The sequence below is a fragment of the Dromiciops gliroides genome, chromosome 4, assembly GCF_019393635.1.
Source record: "Dromiciops gliroides isolate mDroGli1 chromosome 4, mDroGli1.pri, whole genome shotgun sequence".
Classification (NCBI taxonomy): domain Eukaryota; kingdom Metazoa; phylum Chordata; class Mammalia; order Microbiotheria; family Microbiotheriidae; genus Dromiciops; species Dromiciops gliroides.
The window spans coordinates 1,829,126-1,847,364 of record NC_057864.1 but is presented as its reverse complement, the minus strand read 5'-3'; the positions used below and the strand labels follow the sequence as shown (position 1 = coordinate 1,847,364).

General features: G+C 41.4%; 1 protein-coding gene across 2 annotated transcripts in view; it reads left to right on the top strand.

Moving 5' to 3' along the window:
• The window catches only part of ST6GALNAC3 (ST6 N-acetylgalactosaminide alpha-2,6-sialyltransferase 3), a 576,955-nt gene extending 573,014 nt beyond the window's left edge, over positions 1-3,941 (top strand). The window contains exons 4-5 of one of the 2 annotated variants that reach the window (XM_044004647.1): positions 274-284; positions 2,593-3,941. In XM_044004647.1, coding sequence (XP_043860582.1) covers positions 274-284; positions 2,593-2,798 — 217 coding nt within the window. In that variant the 3' untranslated portion in view covers positions 2,799-3,941. Of the gene's footprint in view, positions 1-273; positions 382-2,592 lie in introns of both variants that reach the window. The other variant, XM_044004645.1, reaches the window with a different exon arrangement.
• Positions 3,942-18,239: the final 14,298 nt, after the last annotated feature.

The window sequence follows — 18,239 nt, the reverse complement described above, 5'->3', positions numbered from 1 at the left end:
GTGGCTTCTATTCTATATGTCTCAGTTTCAGGGTTTGCCATGGCCACGGGAAGTGTGCTTCTGAACAAATGGTTAAGAATGGCTTTCTGTCGCTGACAGATTGTCAAAGGTCTCACTGCTTGGTCCAAAAAGCAAATGTTGTCATTTTGATCAAGTGTCAATGATTTCTCACCAGAATGCGTTATGTGTCTGTGTTGTCTCTTGTATGTGTGTGCATTGTGTGTTTGTTTTGTTCTGTGTACATGTATGTGTGTGTTTCTTTTCTTTTTCCAGAGTCCAGTCAGGTACTTATCTCAGCACTGGTTGGTTTACCTTAATCCTGGCAATGGATGCCTGTTATGGCATCCATGTCTACGGCATGATTAATGACACCTACTGCAAGTAAGATCCTGGAAATCATTTTCATGTGTCTCCTCTTCTAATCCCTTGTCAAAGTTTCTTAATTCATTTTCTTGTCATAAATTCATGGAATGGATAGGGTAGTGACCCACTGCCACCCTAGTCTGTGGTAATGGGACAAGACAAAGCTGGTGGAAGAGAAGCAAGGTCCCACAAGAGAGAGAATGCTGACCCTGCACTCCAAGGACTGGGTTCAAACCCAGTTTCTAATGCTAATGGCCTGTGTGACCTTGTGCAAACACTTACCATCCTGGGCCTTTGGTCCTACTATGTAAAATGGAGGACAGACTAACTGATCCCTGAGAGCGTGCCTGCTCCAAGACCAGGATCCTTAGACCCTCTGTCATTGACTGCCTGTATACCCACCCCACCCTCAAGTCTCTGGGCCTCAGTTTCTTTGTCTATTAAATGAAATGCTAGACAAGATGACTCTGAAGGTCTCTTCTAATACCAAATCTGTTCTGGAGCCTTATTTATATGGATTTGTGATTAGAGGAAACCCCGTCTAACAATGAAGAGAAGTAAAATTCGATGGCAGTCTAGGGAGTTGTTGCAGGTCCTGGGGCTTTAAGGGACTCCTTCAGCATGTGAGTCATAGAAGCATGAAGACCCCCTCCGAGGCTTTCTCACTCACCCTCCTCATTTTTCACATGAAGAAACTGAACCCCAGAGGGGTGGTGACTTGCTCAAGGTGACACAGGTCAGAGGTGAAATTTGAACCCAGGTCTTCCAAGTCCAGAGACAAGGTTTTGTCATTGTACTATCCACACTATTACTGTATGAGAGGGAAACCCTCTTTATCTCCTCCTCTGTACTTCCTCCCTTCAGTAACAGAGTTGGTTCAAACAAACAAACAAACAACACCCCCCAAATCCCCAGTGACAAGGTGGAATCAACCACCCTGGGGTTTCAAAAGGCCCAGACCTTTGATTTTTAATCAAGAATGGATCAGGATCTTGGGCTTAGGAGATTCAGTGCCTCTTTAATTTGCAAAGCAAGCTGAAGTTCCATCATTTCTATGGGCTCCGAGGGCTCTGTAGATGGCTATCTTCTCTGTGCTTGTATTCCATCACAAAGGACAGAATGTCCTAGAGCCTCTGATAAAGCTGACAGCTTAACCACAGTTCCTGGAAATGGTATTTCACGAATAAGTAAGCAACCTATCAGCTCTTTCTTTAAAATGAGCAAGCTTAGTCACAGTATATCCTCACTTCTGGGGTCCTATTTAATTAGATAATAAAACAAATCCTTCCCACTTATTAGGGAAACGGAATATATATATATATATATATATATATATATATATATATATATATATATATATATATATATATATACCCACACCCACACATCTACACACATGTATATGTGTACTGTAACAAAATATCAGAGACATCGCTTCTGGATAATTTAATCATTTTTAGTAATATGGCTGGTGAGTTATTAATGAAATGAGGTCTCTGGCCATCTCTCTCAGACCAAAGAACCCATGGTGGTGAGGCACAGAGATTATATATTCTTGAAACAGTAGGTTTCAATGGAGCCAAGAATTGACCTTTGCTCAGTCTGTCCTCTTGAATAGAGTGTCCTCCACCCTGGAGAGAGAAGCCTTCAGCTATCTAGATGAAGAAATCTATCTCCACACAAGATTCCTTGTGAGCTTGGGGTGGGCCTGACCCAGGTGGAGAGATTATGTTAGGTACCAATAAGTGGTATCATCTAAATGAGATGGATTTCAATCAGACTTCCAAAAACAAACAGATAAATTCAGCAATCCTCAGCTGTGATCTTTGGACCTAATATCTGCATCCCTGTTATGAGCAGAAAGGAGCCAAATCCCTCAAAGTGAAAACCACTGCAGCTTTTGCAAACTCTATTCAATAGCCCAACTAACTGGTGAGGTTTCCATCAGGCATCACCTCCTTTTGCAAAGCATGATTATATGTTTGAATTTAATTGGTATGATGTGCAAATGTCATTTGAACTCTTTCAAGCACTCAGGCTTAGGACATTAGCTAAAAGCTTCCATACCTAATAGCTTTTAACTGAGTTCATGGATGAGAACCATGCATACAGTACATTTATTGGATATATAATGGATTCTTTTAAGAAAATGCTTTCTTCTTCATTTCCACCCTCTCTCTCTCTCTCTCTCTCTCTCTCTCTCTCTCTCTCTCTCTCTCTCTCTCGCAGGTCAGAAGGCTTTAGAAAAGTCCCCTACCATTACTACGAGCCAGGAAGAGATGAATGCGATGAATACATTCTCCATGAAAATGCTCCATATGGAGGTCATAGATTTATCACGGAAAAGAAAGTATTTGCTAAATGGGCCAAGAAGCACAAGATCATATTTACACACCCAAACTGGACGGTGTCTTGATGCTACTTGGCCTCACTAGTACAAATGAGCATGAAAGAATGACAATGTCTCAGCTCTGATGATGATAATGACGATCGAGTAATTGATTTATTCGTGGACTTCTGTGGGCCTTCTCAGTGACTGATGAATTTGAGATTCTATTTGGGGTTGGCAGAGGGGCTGGGGGGAGTGTTTTATTTTCTCTCTTAGGGTTCTACACTCCATATTGCACTTTTACAATTTAACTGGAATCAAATCCAAGGTCACTGGGGCTCACAGGACAGCAGTGACCTTAGAGCTGGAAAGGGCATCTTCCAGTTAGGAGCATTGCACTCTAAGGGTCATTTCTGAAAGCTGTGGGAGTTTTCTCTCAGAAAGAGGTTCACCCAAAAGTCAAGGCTATTGATGATCTTTCCAACTGGCTATTCCTCTCTTCTTGAAGGTGAGTTTTTCATAAAGGACTGAACCAAGGCAAGGTGCCTGGACCCAAGAGTATAAGCCTGTGCACTGATTAGCCTATAGAAGTGTGGGAAGGGCAATGGGACCTTTCTCTAACATTATACCTTCCCAGAGTAAATCTTTATAACCCATCCCCTAAGAATTGCCAAGCAATATTGCAGGGAAGAGAAAGGACCCACGAAGAACATAGGAGTCCAGGAACACTAGTCCACCTCTAAGATATTCCACAAAAAATTGATGAGTGTAAAACCTCATCACTCGAACTGCAGCTACTCCATTCTTGCTGGCCAAACGATAAAACTCAACCCACTTTTTAAAAATAATTTAAATGAATCCTTCAGCCCTGTTTCATTGAGGAGCAAACATCTAGAGGGGATGTTTTAACACCAGGAATGTTGACTGTAATATTGTAGTAACAAATACTGTGAAAACTTGCGAGACATGCTTTAACATCACCCAAGTGGTTGACTAACGCTGCTTAAACATGTAATGAGGAAAAACTCGATTTTATATGCTTTTTAAACTCATGGAACAGAGAAAGCAAAACATATTTTTACATAGATTTGTAGGCTATCATACTTCATAATGTATATTTATATATTCCAATTTATATTTGATATGCCCAAGATTTTTCCTCTCTCCCTTCCTCTCTCTGCCTCTCTCTTTCCCTCCCTCCTTCCCCTCCTCCTTCCTCCCTCCCTCCTTGTCTCTCACTGTGTCTCTTTGTGTCTCTATGTGTCTCCCTGTTTCTCTGTGTCTCTGTCTCTTTCTCCCTGTCTCTCTGTCATTCTGTTTGTCTCTGTCTCTGTCTGTCTTTCTCCCTGTCTCTCTGTCTTTCTGTCTGTCTCTGTCTCTCTTTGTTTTAGTCTCCCCCCCTACACCCACACCTATGTGTATGTATGTGTGACCATCTTTATCCAGTGCCAAACACCACCATCATCCTTGGGAAGGCCACAATTCCTTGGACCCCGTTTCACCAGCCCTGCTTTTGGCCATCTCAGGGCTGCTGTGGGCCTCCCACTTTCCTCGCCCCATGAGTTTGGCTAGGACTCTGTGTTCTGTCATTCTATCATGGAGGAATCTCTTGACCAGATGGCATCTCTTCTCACTCAGTATTTTTGTAGCACATTTCATCTTCTTTTCTTTATTGGAGCATAAATTGCTGAATTTTACTACTGTGTAGGGCACTTTCATTAAGATCTAAAACTGGGTGGGCCCTTGGGCATCACTTAGTCCAATCCCCTCATTTTACAGATAAGGGAATGGAAGCCAAGCGGCACATCAAGGGCCACACAAATGGCATATGACAGAACCAGGATTTGAATATAGGTCTTCTGACTCCAAATCCAGCCCTTTCCCATGATCCCTTGCCATCTAAGAGATGGAGATATGTTGGGTATATTCTTGTCCATAGTGTCGATTACTTATTTCCCGGGGGAGGGGGGCGGGGTTGATGAGAAGAAGAGAAGACAGACAGGAGGACAAAGTCTGTGCAGTGTGCTTCAGTCCCATGTTCAGGAGTACCCTCCTATCTCTCTATGTAAATTCTGAAAAGATATGGATTCCATAAGCATATGACATCCCTACTATGGGAGCACCTTCCTCCAAAGATCAAGACCCATTCAGTAAGTAGATAAGTCACAGCAAGCTGCATGTGACAATACATAGATGTTGAGGCTTGCTCGGACTGACACAGCTCATAAATGTCATGGGGATATTTATTCACTGAGAATTGTAGAACATTGGAGTGGTTGTCTAGTCCAATGCTCCCATTTTACAGATTAGAAAATTAAGGACTAGTGAGGTTATGTGATTTTCCCAAGGCCAGGCAAGTACTAAGTGGAGGAAGCAGGCTTTACCCTAGTTTTTATTTCAAGCCCTGCACTCTATCCTCTAAACCAGTGATGTAAAATTCATTTAAAAGTGAGTCCTACGGGCCACATGTTGACAGAAAACCACAGATGAACATTATCTATGTTATATTGTATTTTTTTTAAATTGTTAAACACTTCCCCATTAAATCTTAATCTAGCTCTGGCCACACACATGAGTTTGGCACCTCTGCTGCAAGGCACCCTGCTTCTTATCTTCTATCTCTCCCAGAATATGTCCTGAGAGAAGTAAATGAAGAGATTAACTGCCATCTGAATCATGTGTGCAAGCACCCCAGCAGCTCTTTCTAAATCAATGTCCTCACACAGACAGTCCTGACCATGAAGTCTGGTCTTGCCAAAGTTTGTATTGTGACTTACTACAAATGCCAGTTCCCACTCTTGTTTGGCTCACTTTCCATGTCTGAAATCTGGACCCCCACCTTCACTGGGGGAATAACGGAATTACACATATGAAGAGTTATTTGGGTGTTGCTGTTGTTGTCACCAGACTGTTTATTCAAAGAAACACTGACTGTTCTTTTTCACCTTTGGAATACTTACCAACTCTAGTCAAGGATGAGAATTCTTCATTATTAAGACTTGGAATCTTGGGCAAATGCTTCTTTCTCCTTTATATCTCTCCTTTGAGTAGCCTCATTTTCATACCTCTGAATCACAAAGAAGCACCAAAGCTGTTGCTTTGATCACCGTAATTCTGAGCTCTTCAGTGGTGGTGAGATGATAGCTTTGGGTTTCCCTTCAAGTGATTTTCAATATTACTATGAAAGGACATTTGCTTTGGGGGAAGCACAATGTCTGCAGCACTGTATTCTACTGATGAGCAAATTCAAGCAACCATATTCCAATGACTGCTGGCCTAAAATGGTCAACGGTTCCAAATGGGCATGAGACTGTATTGGGAAAGGTCTGCTTTCACAATGTGGGGACTGGCCAACCAGAACAGAGATAGGGTCATATATTGAGAACTGGAAAGGCCCTTGAAAATCATTTCCCCTCATTTTACAAATGAGGAAACTGAGACCAATGGAAGTTAAGTAACTTGTGCAATCACACAGCTAGAAAATATCTGTGGCAAGATTTGAACACAGGTCTTCCTGACCCCAAGTTCAGCACCCATCACTACTCCACACTCTCGTGGACTTCTTGGAGAATTATAGGATATAAATTCCTGGAAGGAAGGGCTTTTTCAGTTTGGAATTCATGTCTCCCATTGTGCTTGGCATGTAATAGGACTTGTTGATTTATTGAATGCAGTGTTCTGGTTAAATGGGGTTGCACCCAGTGTTGAAGAAACAAAAAAACTCAGTTGATTTTCAGTCTTTGCTGAGTACAGCAAATACAAGATGCCCCTTCTTTGGTTATTGGAGAGATGGAAGGTCAAAGGATTCTCATTCTGGTATCTATTCTCCCATACAGGACTGTGAGATTTAGAAGGTACAAGATATTAGGTCTGATGTGTGCTGTACCCATCCAAACTTTGAGGAAGTCTTCTGTGAAATTTGCTTGTTTGTACTGTGGTAAAAAAAGGAAGTTTTAGCTGAATCATTTGAGAGTTCCTATAAGCATTTTGTTATTGCTTGGATGCACTTGGATTTTTTCCTAAAACAACCACCCAAAAGAACCCATCTGGTTCCAATGAGGAATCTTGCTTAGCTTTGACTCTAACCCTATCCCTTACTTTTCATTAAAGTCCCTCATTTATGTCTTTGTACTTCCCTCCCCACCCCCATGCCACCTGGCTTGTGGATCTGTGCTTCCTGTCCCCTTCTGGCCCCAGTTTGTTTTTTTCATTCTATTAAGAACTAGGTTGGAAGTCAAGGTTATGACATTTAGAGAGGAAATTCCATTTTGATGCAAGTGTTTGGCCTTCACAATTCAAAGAAGCCCTGATCAAATGAATAAGATCTGGTTCAGCATAGAAGCCTTGGGGGAGTAGATCCAGACCAAAGATATTCCTACAAATTTATGAAGGTCATTCCTCCCACATATGTAGATAGCTGTGCAGATAACAGGCATTTGCCAAGGAGCAGGGACAGTTTTTCAATATCTTTCAAGCCTATAGGCAAATATGTCATCAAAGGTGATTGAGACTTGCTGAAATCAGCAGGAACCTGTCTCTCTATAGCTGCTCACTTCCACAGGATAAATAGTCTATATTTTCTAATTTATATGGTAGCCTAAATAAAAAAAAGGAATAAAAACTAGAGGCAGCCGTCTCTAAAACTGGTCCTATCTTATGTTAACCTGGTGATAAGTAGCAACGCATTCCATGTTTTGTTTTGTTTTGTTTTTAAATAAAGTTAAAAGTGGTGGGGATAAGATTAGCTTTTAAAGTATGCATTTCTGCACTGGAATCAAATATAACACTTCTCTGGTAGGCAGCATTTCTTTTCAGACCATAAAAATGTGCGAGCACAGACACATACATATAGTGTGTATATGTGTACATGACATACATACATGCACACATATACATATGTGTGTATACACACACTGATGCAGGAATATATATGCATATATTTTCTATACTCATGTGTATAGATCTGCATCTCTATCTTTTCCCCTGGAATGTATGAATCACAGGAAAACCTATTATAGATTGCCTTCAAGATTTGCCGAGTTGCATTCTAAAAATCTTGATGCCAGAATGAAGTCAAATTGAAAGGTGGTGTTTAGCTATATCCCTGATTTGGGGCTTTGGGGATCGGCACAAGGCATCAAGGGGCAGCAAGGAGAATAAAAGCAAGAAAGGTTACTACATGAAGAAGGGAGAATGCTCTCTAAGGTCCTAGCTGTCACACATCAGCCTCTAAGTATGACATTATGCTTGGAACAGACTCCTTGGCTGAAATTACATTGAAAAGCATGGCATCATTTCATTTGCACTGGAGTAAAGGAATGGCCAGTAGTTCCACTATTTAATCAGTTTGTTTTGATCATAGGGGAAGCACATATCTGCCCTCTTTGTTTGGTTTTTTTAATTACTATTATTTTTACAAGAAAAGAGCTGTAAGCAGTGTGGGAAAGAATATCTTTTTCGGAAATTGATTCCCCCCCAATTTCTTATGAATTAATGACCTCAGATGGAAGGGATTGAGGAAATAACAAGTGGCCTTTGAGAGGACCATCTAGGGGAGACTCACTCTTCACTTGCTTGAGACAAAGGCACTCAAAAGCCCTTCCCTAGTTGTGTTAATTGGATGTTAATTTTAAGTTCAGCATAATTTTGAAAAGCAGCTAAAATGCAATCCTCTTTTTTCACTGACATCATGTCCATTTAACACTTAATGTGGCATACCAAATGTGAGCACAAATCATATTCTCCAGAGCCAACTTGTTTAGATGATTGAGCTGAGTGGATGCCTTGGAATATCAGGACCATAAGGAAATGGGCTTCTCTACACCAGCATTTCCAATGGGTGAAAAAGTCTTCAAATAAAATAAAACAGGGGAAGGGTCCACAGAGAGTCTGAGATGAAATCTTTTTTTTTTAATTTTAATTTTATTTAGAATTTTCCCCAAGTTACACATTGATTTTTTTAAAACTTTGTGTTCTAAATTTTCTTCACCCCTCTCTCCTCAACCCTCCCTATGAAATCAAGTAATTCAATATAAGTCATCCATGTGCAGTTACATAAAACATCTTCACATTAGTCAGGATATGAAAGAAAATAGACAAAATAACTTTAGAAAGGTGAGCTAAGAAATAAAACTATACTTCAATCTATATTCAAATACCATCAGTTCTTCTTCTGTTGATGGTTTGAATTTTTCATACATCCTTCTGATATCATCTGGCTCATCATTTCTTTCACGGTTACTATTGCTAACTGTATTACCCTTCATCTTATTCCCTCCCATTGATATTTACTCTATTTTCTATCTTCCTACACCCTGTCTTCACCCTATTTTCTATCTTCCCCTCCACTCCATAAGCCAAACCTCTCACTGGTCGATGAGCCAAGCCTCAGAAGAAGCCCCTGGCCCCTGAAGACTCTGAGGCCCTAGAAGTGCAGTCTGTTCTGGGCTGGGTCTGCACTGTATGCCAAGATCCATGGGTTGAGTTCCAGAAGCAGCTGCTACCGCAGTTGAGTAAGAGGCTCCCGAGGCCTGGTTCTCTGGGACTGGGGCTGGGCCCTCTCAGAGTTCTCCACTCTCACCCCTTTACAACAGACCTTTCTTGCCAACCCTCTAAGCTGTCTTTTGCTGGAAAATTATTTCAGCCTGTCCTTTTTTTGGGTTCTTCTGCTCCAACAATTGTCCTATGGCATTATTTGAATGTATTTACAGGGGTTTTAGGGAGATTTCAGGGGAATCACTGCCTTTCCTCTACCATCTTGGCTCTGCCCCTGAGCTGAACTCTTGAAGCCCCATCCCTTGAAAACTGCTTCAGAGAAGAATCCCTGCAGACTTTGTGATAAACTGAGGATCTAGACAGAGACCAGGACACCCCAATGTTGAATGGTATGTGTAAGGAGGAATTCTTTCACTTTAGCCTTTGTAAGGGAGCCCTTCAGGTTGCTCTGACTGGTGTGGTCCAGTGGAGGACTGCACAGGGAGGTGAAAGTCTCTGATGAGACAAGGACAGAGCCACCATGGGCAAGGAGCACCCTCTTGAGCAGACCCTTCTGTGAGAGCCAAAATTTGATATACTGAGCATTATTTGGGTGACTCACCTTAATTTTGGGGTCCCAGAAATATGAGGGACCTTTAAGGTTTAACCCTCCTCTCTGAACAGCCCATTTTTAGATATTTCTCCCAGCCCAATAAGAAAGGAGCCTCTAAGCTTTAGTTCACAAAAGGATCAAATTTTATTACTTAGGAATTAATTAAACAACAAAGATGAAACTAAAAAAACAAAACAAAGATAAGGAAATAGGAAAATAGAAATACAGATAGATATTCTTAACTCTAAGCTTAACCCAGACCGTTTCCAATTTGGCTGGTTCAAAGGAATTTAGGGTTTTCTGTAAGTAACTCACCAACAACCAAGACAGAGTGAACATGCTCCACCACAAGGGGAGTCACCAGACAGAGCACAAACATGCGCCACACACCACCACCACACGGGGCCAAGCAGAAAGAATGTGAGCAAGCTCGAGGACCAGAAGTAGCCCACCTCCCTTCCAGGAGCATTCAATCTCCCCTCCCCCAAAAGGGGAGGTCCTTCAAAAAGCTGCCTTCATAACCTCAGGATGGGCCAGGTGTGGCCCCTCCCAAATGAGTTAGCTAAAAACGGGAATATTAATCTTTACCACAAATAATTTTTAGCACACTTCCTAAAGATAGTTTATTTGGGACAATTCCCTTCTGGCCCATGCCTAATTATGTCCCATGAAGGATGAAAAGAAATGGCACATCCAAATGTGAAGCCCCAAAGCACTGAATGGTAATGGAGTTCTGGACAAATATCATTGCTGGAAATAAAGTAATTTCCTCCCATTGGCCATATTCTTGCCCATGGCAAGGGAGAGTAAGTCTAGGTTAGGCTTGGGTTTCAACTAAAGCAGTGTGGTAGATGATTCCAATTCTTCTGGCATTTCTGGAGGGAGCCAGAGCATGCTGAACGCCTCTATTGTCCAGCCCTCATTTCCAGCTGGCTGCCATGTTCTATTTCTGAGCAAGTCTGGAACTTCTCTGAAGGAAGGGAAAAGAGGTTTTGTGCTGCCTTATTGCTCATTCTTCAGGAAGACAGCCCCATTAAACTGCCCACATGCTGGCAGTTATAGGGATCACCTGATTGACCTGCCAAGCAATCCAATTGAATGACTCCTGGGGCTGAGAAATCCACAGACCTCTGGCTATCTTAATTGGGGGGGGGGCACACTGGAATACCTAGCTGGCTGCAATAAAAATGCGCGTGTGGTACCTAGACATGATGTTCTCTATGGAGATGTTCATTATCTACTCTGCATGTTGAGAGGGAGAGGGAAGGAATCAGCCTCGATGCGTCTTCCTACTATGTGCCAGGCATGGTGTCAAGCACTTTCCAGGTATCTCATTTAATTTTCACAACAACTCTGTAAGGGAGGGGCTATTATTATCCCCAATTTAGAGGTGAGTGACCTACCCAAAGTCACACAGCTAGTAATATGACTAAGGCTGGTTTTGAACTTGGGTCTTTCTGACTTCAGGGTCAGCACTCTATCCATTGCACCTTCCAGGTACCTGTGCATCATATGGATGATAGGATCATAGAGTTAGATCTGTAAGGCCAGATGAAGCATCTAATTTAATTGATACATTTTACCGATGAGAAATTAAAGCCTACAGAGGTTAAAGGACTTTCCCCATTTCTTCTCGAAATCATCAGAGACAGGATTTAAGCCCAAGTCTTTTGGCTCCAAAGCCAGTGTTTGGGCCGCTGTGCCATGCTGTTGGGCAGCATATATTTAAAACCAGGAAGGACCCTGTTCTCTTGAATTACAGAGCCACAGGGAGGCCCAGAGAGGGCAGTGACCTTTCCAAAGTCACACAGACTGTAAACAGCTAAGCTCCATTTCAAACTTGGCTCCTCTAGCTCTGGCTTCTAGTATTTCCAAGTTGGTCAACACTTCCAGGGCCATTCAGGCCAACGTGCACTGACACAGCCATCCCCAAGGAGCTACCCAGTCTTCACTTACTTATGGAGACTGCACATTCTCTCGAGGAGGCTGCTGGGGAACATCTGCCATTGTTCTGAGTCTAAATGCACCTTTCTATAACCTCCCCACACTGCTGCTCACTCCTTCCTTGGCAGAGAAAAGGAGCACATACAATCAGCCCTCCCCAGTCACAGCCTTCACCTTCACCTACGAGAGGGCAGTCAGGACGCCAATGGATGGACTGGCTGACGACAGCACTCCATTGCCCCTAAACATCTTCTTCCCTCTAATTTGGACATCCTGAATCCCTTCAATGAGTGCTTTTAGCCAAACATCTGGGAGCCCTTTCCTAGACAGTCTGGGTTTTATCAATACCCTTCTCCTAGTAGAACTCTGTCTCTCTGAGACTAGTCGTTGCTCCACTACCTGGAAAAGTGCTTCACACATAGAAGGCCCATTCAATGTTTTGTTGGAATTGCACTAAATTCCCTAGTGTTTCAGCCAAAACAGTGAACTCAGTCCTCTACATGTGAGCCTAAAAGGGCCCAGTCCTGGGAAGTGCATAAAACTCCAGACTTCATTAAAGGATTTACAGGGATTTGACTTAGAGCCAGTGGAATCTCTGGATTACCTCTAGTCTAACCTTCTCATTGGACAGATGAAGAAACAGAGACCCAAAGAAATTCAGTGACCACCCAGATCGGACCAGACAGATGAAGGAATTCAGGGGGAGAACTCAACCCCTTGATCTCTGACTCCGAAGCCAGCCCTCCAGCTGCTGCCCCACACCGCAAGGTGGAGCCCAGCAGCTCCTCACACATAGCTCTCTGAGAGGTGACACAAGCCTCAGATGACATTAAGCCATGTTGCTTATTTTACTGACCCTTGGAGAGAGCATCAGAAACCAATGCTCTGCATATGACCAAGGCCCTGAGTTGGAGCCAGCCTTGAGCAGAGAATGTTGATCCGGTTATTCTTTGAGCTGTTTTCTCTCTTCCCCCCTTTCAGACTAGGCTTAATTTGTCTTTACAGGAAAAAATGCCTCATTCCCCTCCAATACATCTCCTTTTGTTCACACCTTGGAGATTTCAGAAAACACTATTGAATTCGTGAAGGTGAAAAACCCCTTGATGAATAAATAGCCAAGTGCCAAATTAATGTATTTGTCTGCATTGCCAACAGCTTCCTGGAAGCTCGAAGTCCAAGGGAAAAAGCAGGCCATTTCTCAGTGGCTCCTTGTTACCCAGCCTGCACAGTCCAAACTCCTTTTGTTTAACTTGGTTGTAAATGTGACAGAGGAAATGCCCATTTCTGGTTGTAGAGGAAGGGTATTTGAGGCACGGCTCATTTCTATGAGCTTTCCACGGAAGCCAAAGGTCAGGCCCATTTCTAGAAGAACCTGGAGATAAAGGTCCAGATGCTGTTCTTTGCTGCCACTGCCTGAGTCACAGGAAAAATGCAGAGATCATTCCTGCACTCACGTGGCTCAGAATGAAAGGCTGCTGGCCTTGATCCATTTACTCAGCCTTTGCTATAAGGCAGATGGTGATTCAGGGGAAATGAGGAATGGTGGAGAAAGGCTGACCTGCTCAGATTCAGGAAGCTCTTGGCAAAATTTTGCCTCCTGTACACAGCCTGGCTGGTCAATCCTAGGCAAGTAATTTTCCCACCAGTATCCAGGTAGCTCAAAGCCTACTTCTTTCAAAGTCTACTTCTGTCTATGAAGGTTGTGTTTCATGAGATCATAAATGTAGAGCTAGAAAATTCCTTAGTACAACCATAGAAGTGACTTACCCAAGGTCATACAGGTAGTAAGTGACCCACTTGAGATTCAAACCTATGTCTGTTGATGCCAATTCCAACTGTTGTTCCATTGCCCCATGGCACTCCTATATTGGGAATTCCCTAATCAGGGAAATCACAGGCCTGTTCCTCCTGCCAAAAAGGGAGGAGGGGAGAGTGAATTATATAACTCTAGAGTTGGAAGGGCCCCAAGGGCCCCTGGCTCTAACTCTTTACTAATGACCATGTAGCAGCTGCTTAGAGAAGGCCGGGCGACAAAGCAGGCAGTTTATTCCAATGATGTGGAGGAGTAATCCTTAGGAAAGCTTTCCTGATGGTTTCATCATATATAAAATAAAAATAGAGGCTGGGAATTTTCAGAGCAACCCTGTATCTCACATTTGGGAAGGGGCTCAGTGGTCACTGGTGGTCACAAAAGAATTCCCAATAAATTTGAAAACTGTTCACGGCCCAAGCGTACAGACAAGGGTGGGATTTAGTTGCTATTGGCATGGAATGGGGGGGGTATAATTTGCGTTGTCCATATTTGCTATCTCATAATGAGAAAGGCACTTCCCATGGCCACTGTACTCACTGTCGTTAACAGGCTCTGTCTGGGCACACATCTGTTGTCCAAAGTCATTAAGAAACTTTTGCGTAAAAAGAGAATCTTGACATTTATCTTCATAAAGCTTAGATTTAGGCTGGTGGCACCATAAGAGAACTGTGAGGGGGATGAACAGACACAAAGGTTTCAGCATGTAATGATTGGTCAGGCTACAACGAGAGGTACTTTTAATGATTAATTTTTAGAAATATGAACTTATGATTTCTTCAGTAAAAGGACCTACTGTGGAAAGGCCTTCCCAAAATGTAGACTATTGTCTTAAGGACTTAGCCAGTAAGTACTGGAAAATTTTAGGAGGCATGTAAAGGTTAACTGTCTTGTCCAAGGTCACACATGTAGAGAGTCCTGGAATCAGGATATGAACTCAGGTCTTTCTGACTCCAAGACTAAAACAATAATCATTATATCATGCTTCTTCTATTCTATAAATGTGTGTATATATATATATGTGTGTGTGTGTGTGTGTGTACATACACACATATATGTACATATATATTTAATTTAAATATATTTAAATAAATTTTACTCTTGATGATGTGCCACAGTTAATTTTGGGAGAAGTCAAATCATGTTATAGTGAACGTTTAAAGTCTCCTACAGACTCATTTACTGGAGGCATGACATCCAAAACCCACTTAAGAATTATAATTGCCTCTTCCTGGCTCCACTTTAGAAACATTCTAGCCCAACCCTCTGTTTTTGTTGATAGAAGGAACAACTGAGATCAAGAAATGAAAGGTAGCTTGCCCATGGTTATACCTGTTTTAGTGGTAGTTCTGGGAGTAGAACCCAGGTCTTTGGACTCTTTGGGCAGTGCTTTTCCATGAAGCTCTGTTGTCTCTTTTGTTAACTCATTTTTTTCCATTCTGCTATCAGTTCTCTGCTCAGTTGTATAAGAGAACTGAATCTGGTTATGACCCCAGGGGAACATTGATTATAGAGCTAGAAGGGACCTTAAACAGCATCAAACATAAATTCCTTATTTTCCAGACAAGGAAACCAAGATACAAGTAACTACATAAAGCATACTTGAGTTATGGTCAAGATAAGGTGCAGAGAAAGAAAATGGACATAAAAAATATTTCCTACATACTCAAGAAGGCAAGTCTGTTTAAAAGGGTTAGTAAGACATTAGAGGCTGCTGCTTTTGCCTTAACACTGATGATCTCGGGTTCCATCAGTGTGTGTTCTTTCTCCATTTATGGATACCACAACCATCATAGGTCAATATATGAGTTAGAGTGTTTGAAAAATATATTGATCTCAAGACCAACCTGGTCACCAGCCTCCCAAACCTGAGCTTGTCTGCCCTTTATTGCCAAGCCTACACTGGAAGCCTTTGCAACTGCTGGGATCTTCTAATTCTCAAATTCTATGATTCATGCCCTCTACCCTGCCCCATTTTAGTGAACTCATTATTTAATTGGAATAGCCTTCAAGAACTCAGAGTCACTTCCATGCCACAATGTATCCTAGGAGTAGGGCTTTCACAGAATAGAGGCCAGTAAGGTTAAGGAAAACAAAAAACCTGAGTCTGATCCTAGAACAAATATTATTTTCATTGGCCAATAAGATCTAGGTATAAAATAATCCCTTCTCTAGTTTATACACAGAGAGCTATTTTTTCTGTAGTCATGCAAAGAACTAACTCTTGTCTATCACTCTTTGCTAGACATTCATCTTGATATCTTGACTCCCAAAGATGCCAATGCATTACTAAATGTTGGATCATTCTCCATTACTGCTGCCATTTCCCAGAAGCCCAAAGCAAAGCTAAGCCATTTCATACTACATGCCAATTTGCTGGGTGGGAAAAGTGCATATCTCTTATTAGTAGTGATCTAGAATAAGTTTTCATGTGGTCATTGAAAATTTGTAATTCTTAGTTACATATACACATATGTGATATGTATGTACTTAACACATATGTGTGTATATTTATAGATCCTTTGAACATATATAAGGAAAAGTTGGGAAATGGCTCTTGATTTTATAGTTTTGTGTCAGTCTCCTGTATCAACTTGGATATTTGTCTTTTATCATTCACATTTGATGCGAAGTGATCCCCACTTAATAGTTTCTCTTCTTATTTAATCTTCATTGATTTCATTCATGCCAAAACCTTAATTGAAATGATTATTTATGAAACTGTGTTTATACATGGTAGAAGTCCACTCCTTTACCCATTTTTTGCAATTTGTTTTAGACCCAGCCACACTTCTCATCTTTCCCCCTTTTACTTTTTGGTCTCTTCTTTTTTTCTCTTTTCACCTTCCAAATTTCATATTTTCAACTCTTTTTGAGTATATTTTCTTGAAGCATTCCCCAAATCATCTTTTCTTCTCTGAATAGAAATTCATTTTCCTCTTTCTCATACCACAGTAGATGCAGTTCTGCTTTTGGAATGAAAGTGCATTTTGGCAAGTAAATTTCATTCACTTTCCCTTACAGATTGGTTTGAACATTAAAACATCAGGAAAAAGGAAGGGCTAACATGGAACATCTTCAAGGTTGATGTAAAATTCCCTTTTTCAATATACAGTTATTTAGTTTATTTAACAAATGATGATAAGAGAATCTGAATATTTGTTATAGGTGACAAAGGGTTTAACGACTGTAAGAAATTAGTTTCCAAATATTTTGGAGCACTTTATAAGGCTAAATCACTTGACTTGGGTTGCTGTTCTCAGTTGTATGTAGCTCTTCATGACCCTGTGGACTATAGTACACCAATACTGTCCATGGAATTTTCTTGGCACAGATTTGCCATTTCCTTCTTCAATGGATTAAAGCAAACTGGTTAAGTGACTTACCCTGGGTCACACAGCTATTAAGTGTCTGAGGCCAGATTTGAATGCAAGTGTTTCTGACTCCAGGCCTGGCACTCCATCTATTGAGCCGCTCAGCTGCCTCCATGGCTTGTGGCATAGAACAATGAAGCTCACCCTGTCCTCCATGAATGAATGCACATTTGCAGAAAATCATCAGTATAGATAAGGACCCGATCTGATGAGGATCTTTAGTGTGGAGACTGCTTCAACTACACTGGTTTACAACTCAGGATATAAACCTGAGAGAGCTGCCTGCAGCTCAGAGGTTTAGGTGACTTGCCCAGGGTCACACATCTAGTAAGTGATAGAGTTGGAATTTGAATCCAGGTCATTCTGACTCTTGTTCCATTGCTCTGAACACTTAAAGTACTGCCTTTTTTAACTGTTTGCCCCTAGCTACCATATTCATCACTGTGAGTTTTTCCACACAAGTAAACCCCCTTGCAAGATCTGATCTATCCCAGGGTAAATTAATGGCAACATTGCTATGTACACATAATATCCCCAAATCACTTGGATAACACTGCACACTTCTAGAAAGTTCCTGAGAATCAGGACCACCTAGGAAACATGTTATGTACTCTCCCCTTCCAGTAGTAGTTTGACTTTTCATGGGTGAGGTTCTACTTGCATGTTTATGGAAAACCCAGGAGTCTCTTTGTGATGCATGAGATAATGGAGCTCTTCTCCCCTAGTGGTTCCTGGGAGGCTGTCTTTGGGTACTGCCCCTTGGCTGTCAGATGTCTGTATACCATATACCCATATGTTCCTGTTTTTATAGAATTATTTGTTCTTCTCTAGGTTTGAAATGAAATGACCCAAGAGATTTACATTCTGTTTCATAGCATTCCTCACCACAGTAATTTATGCATAATGGATGTCACCATAGATTTAGGGGTCATTTGTATTGTCCACCTTTTCCTATTTATATTAGATTAAATAAATTCTTCATATTCAGGTTTGCTATGATTTTCTGTTTTCTAGTGTGTGTCTCTTATTTTCAATGCATTTATAATACTTTTATGTGTTCTTCATATTTTCAAAGTGATGACTTAGATACTTAAAGTTTTCAGCAATAAATACCATTTTCTAATCTCTTGTTTTGAATTTTTCTTAAAATTATATATGATCCAACCTGAAATCATTTGTCTTTTTTACATATAACCTAAGAAGGCTCAGTGAATATTAAGTGATGAATTAGTATGGTATAATGGAAGGCAGCTCATTATATGAATATGAGACCATATACTACAAGTCTAGCCATGTCCCAAGAAGTGTATCTGTATTCATTATGGTGAACAT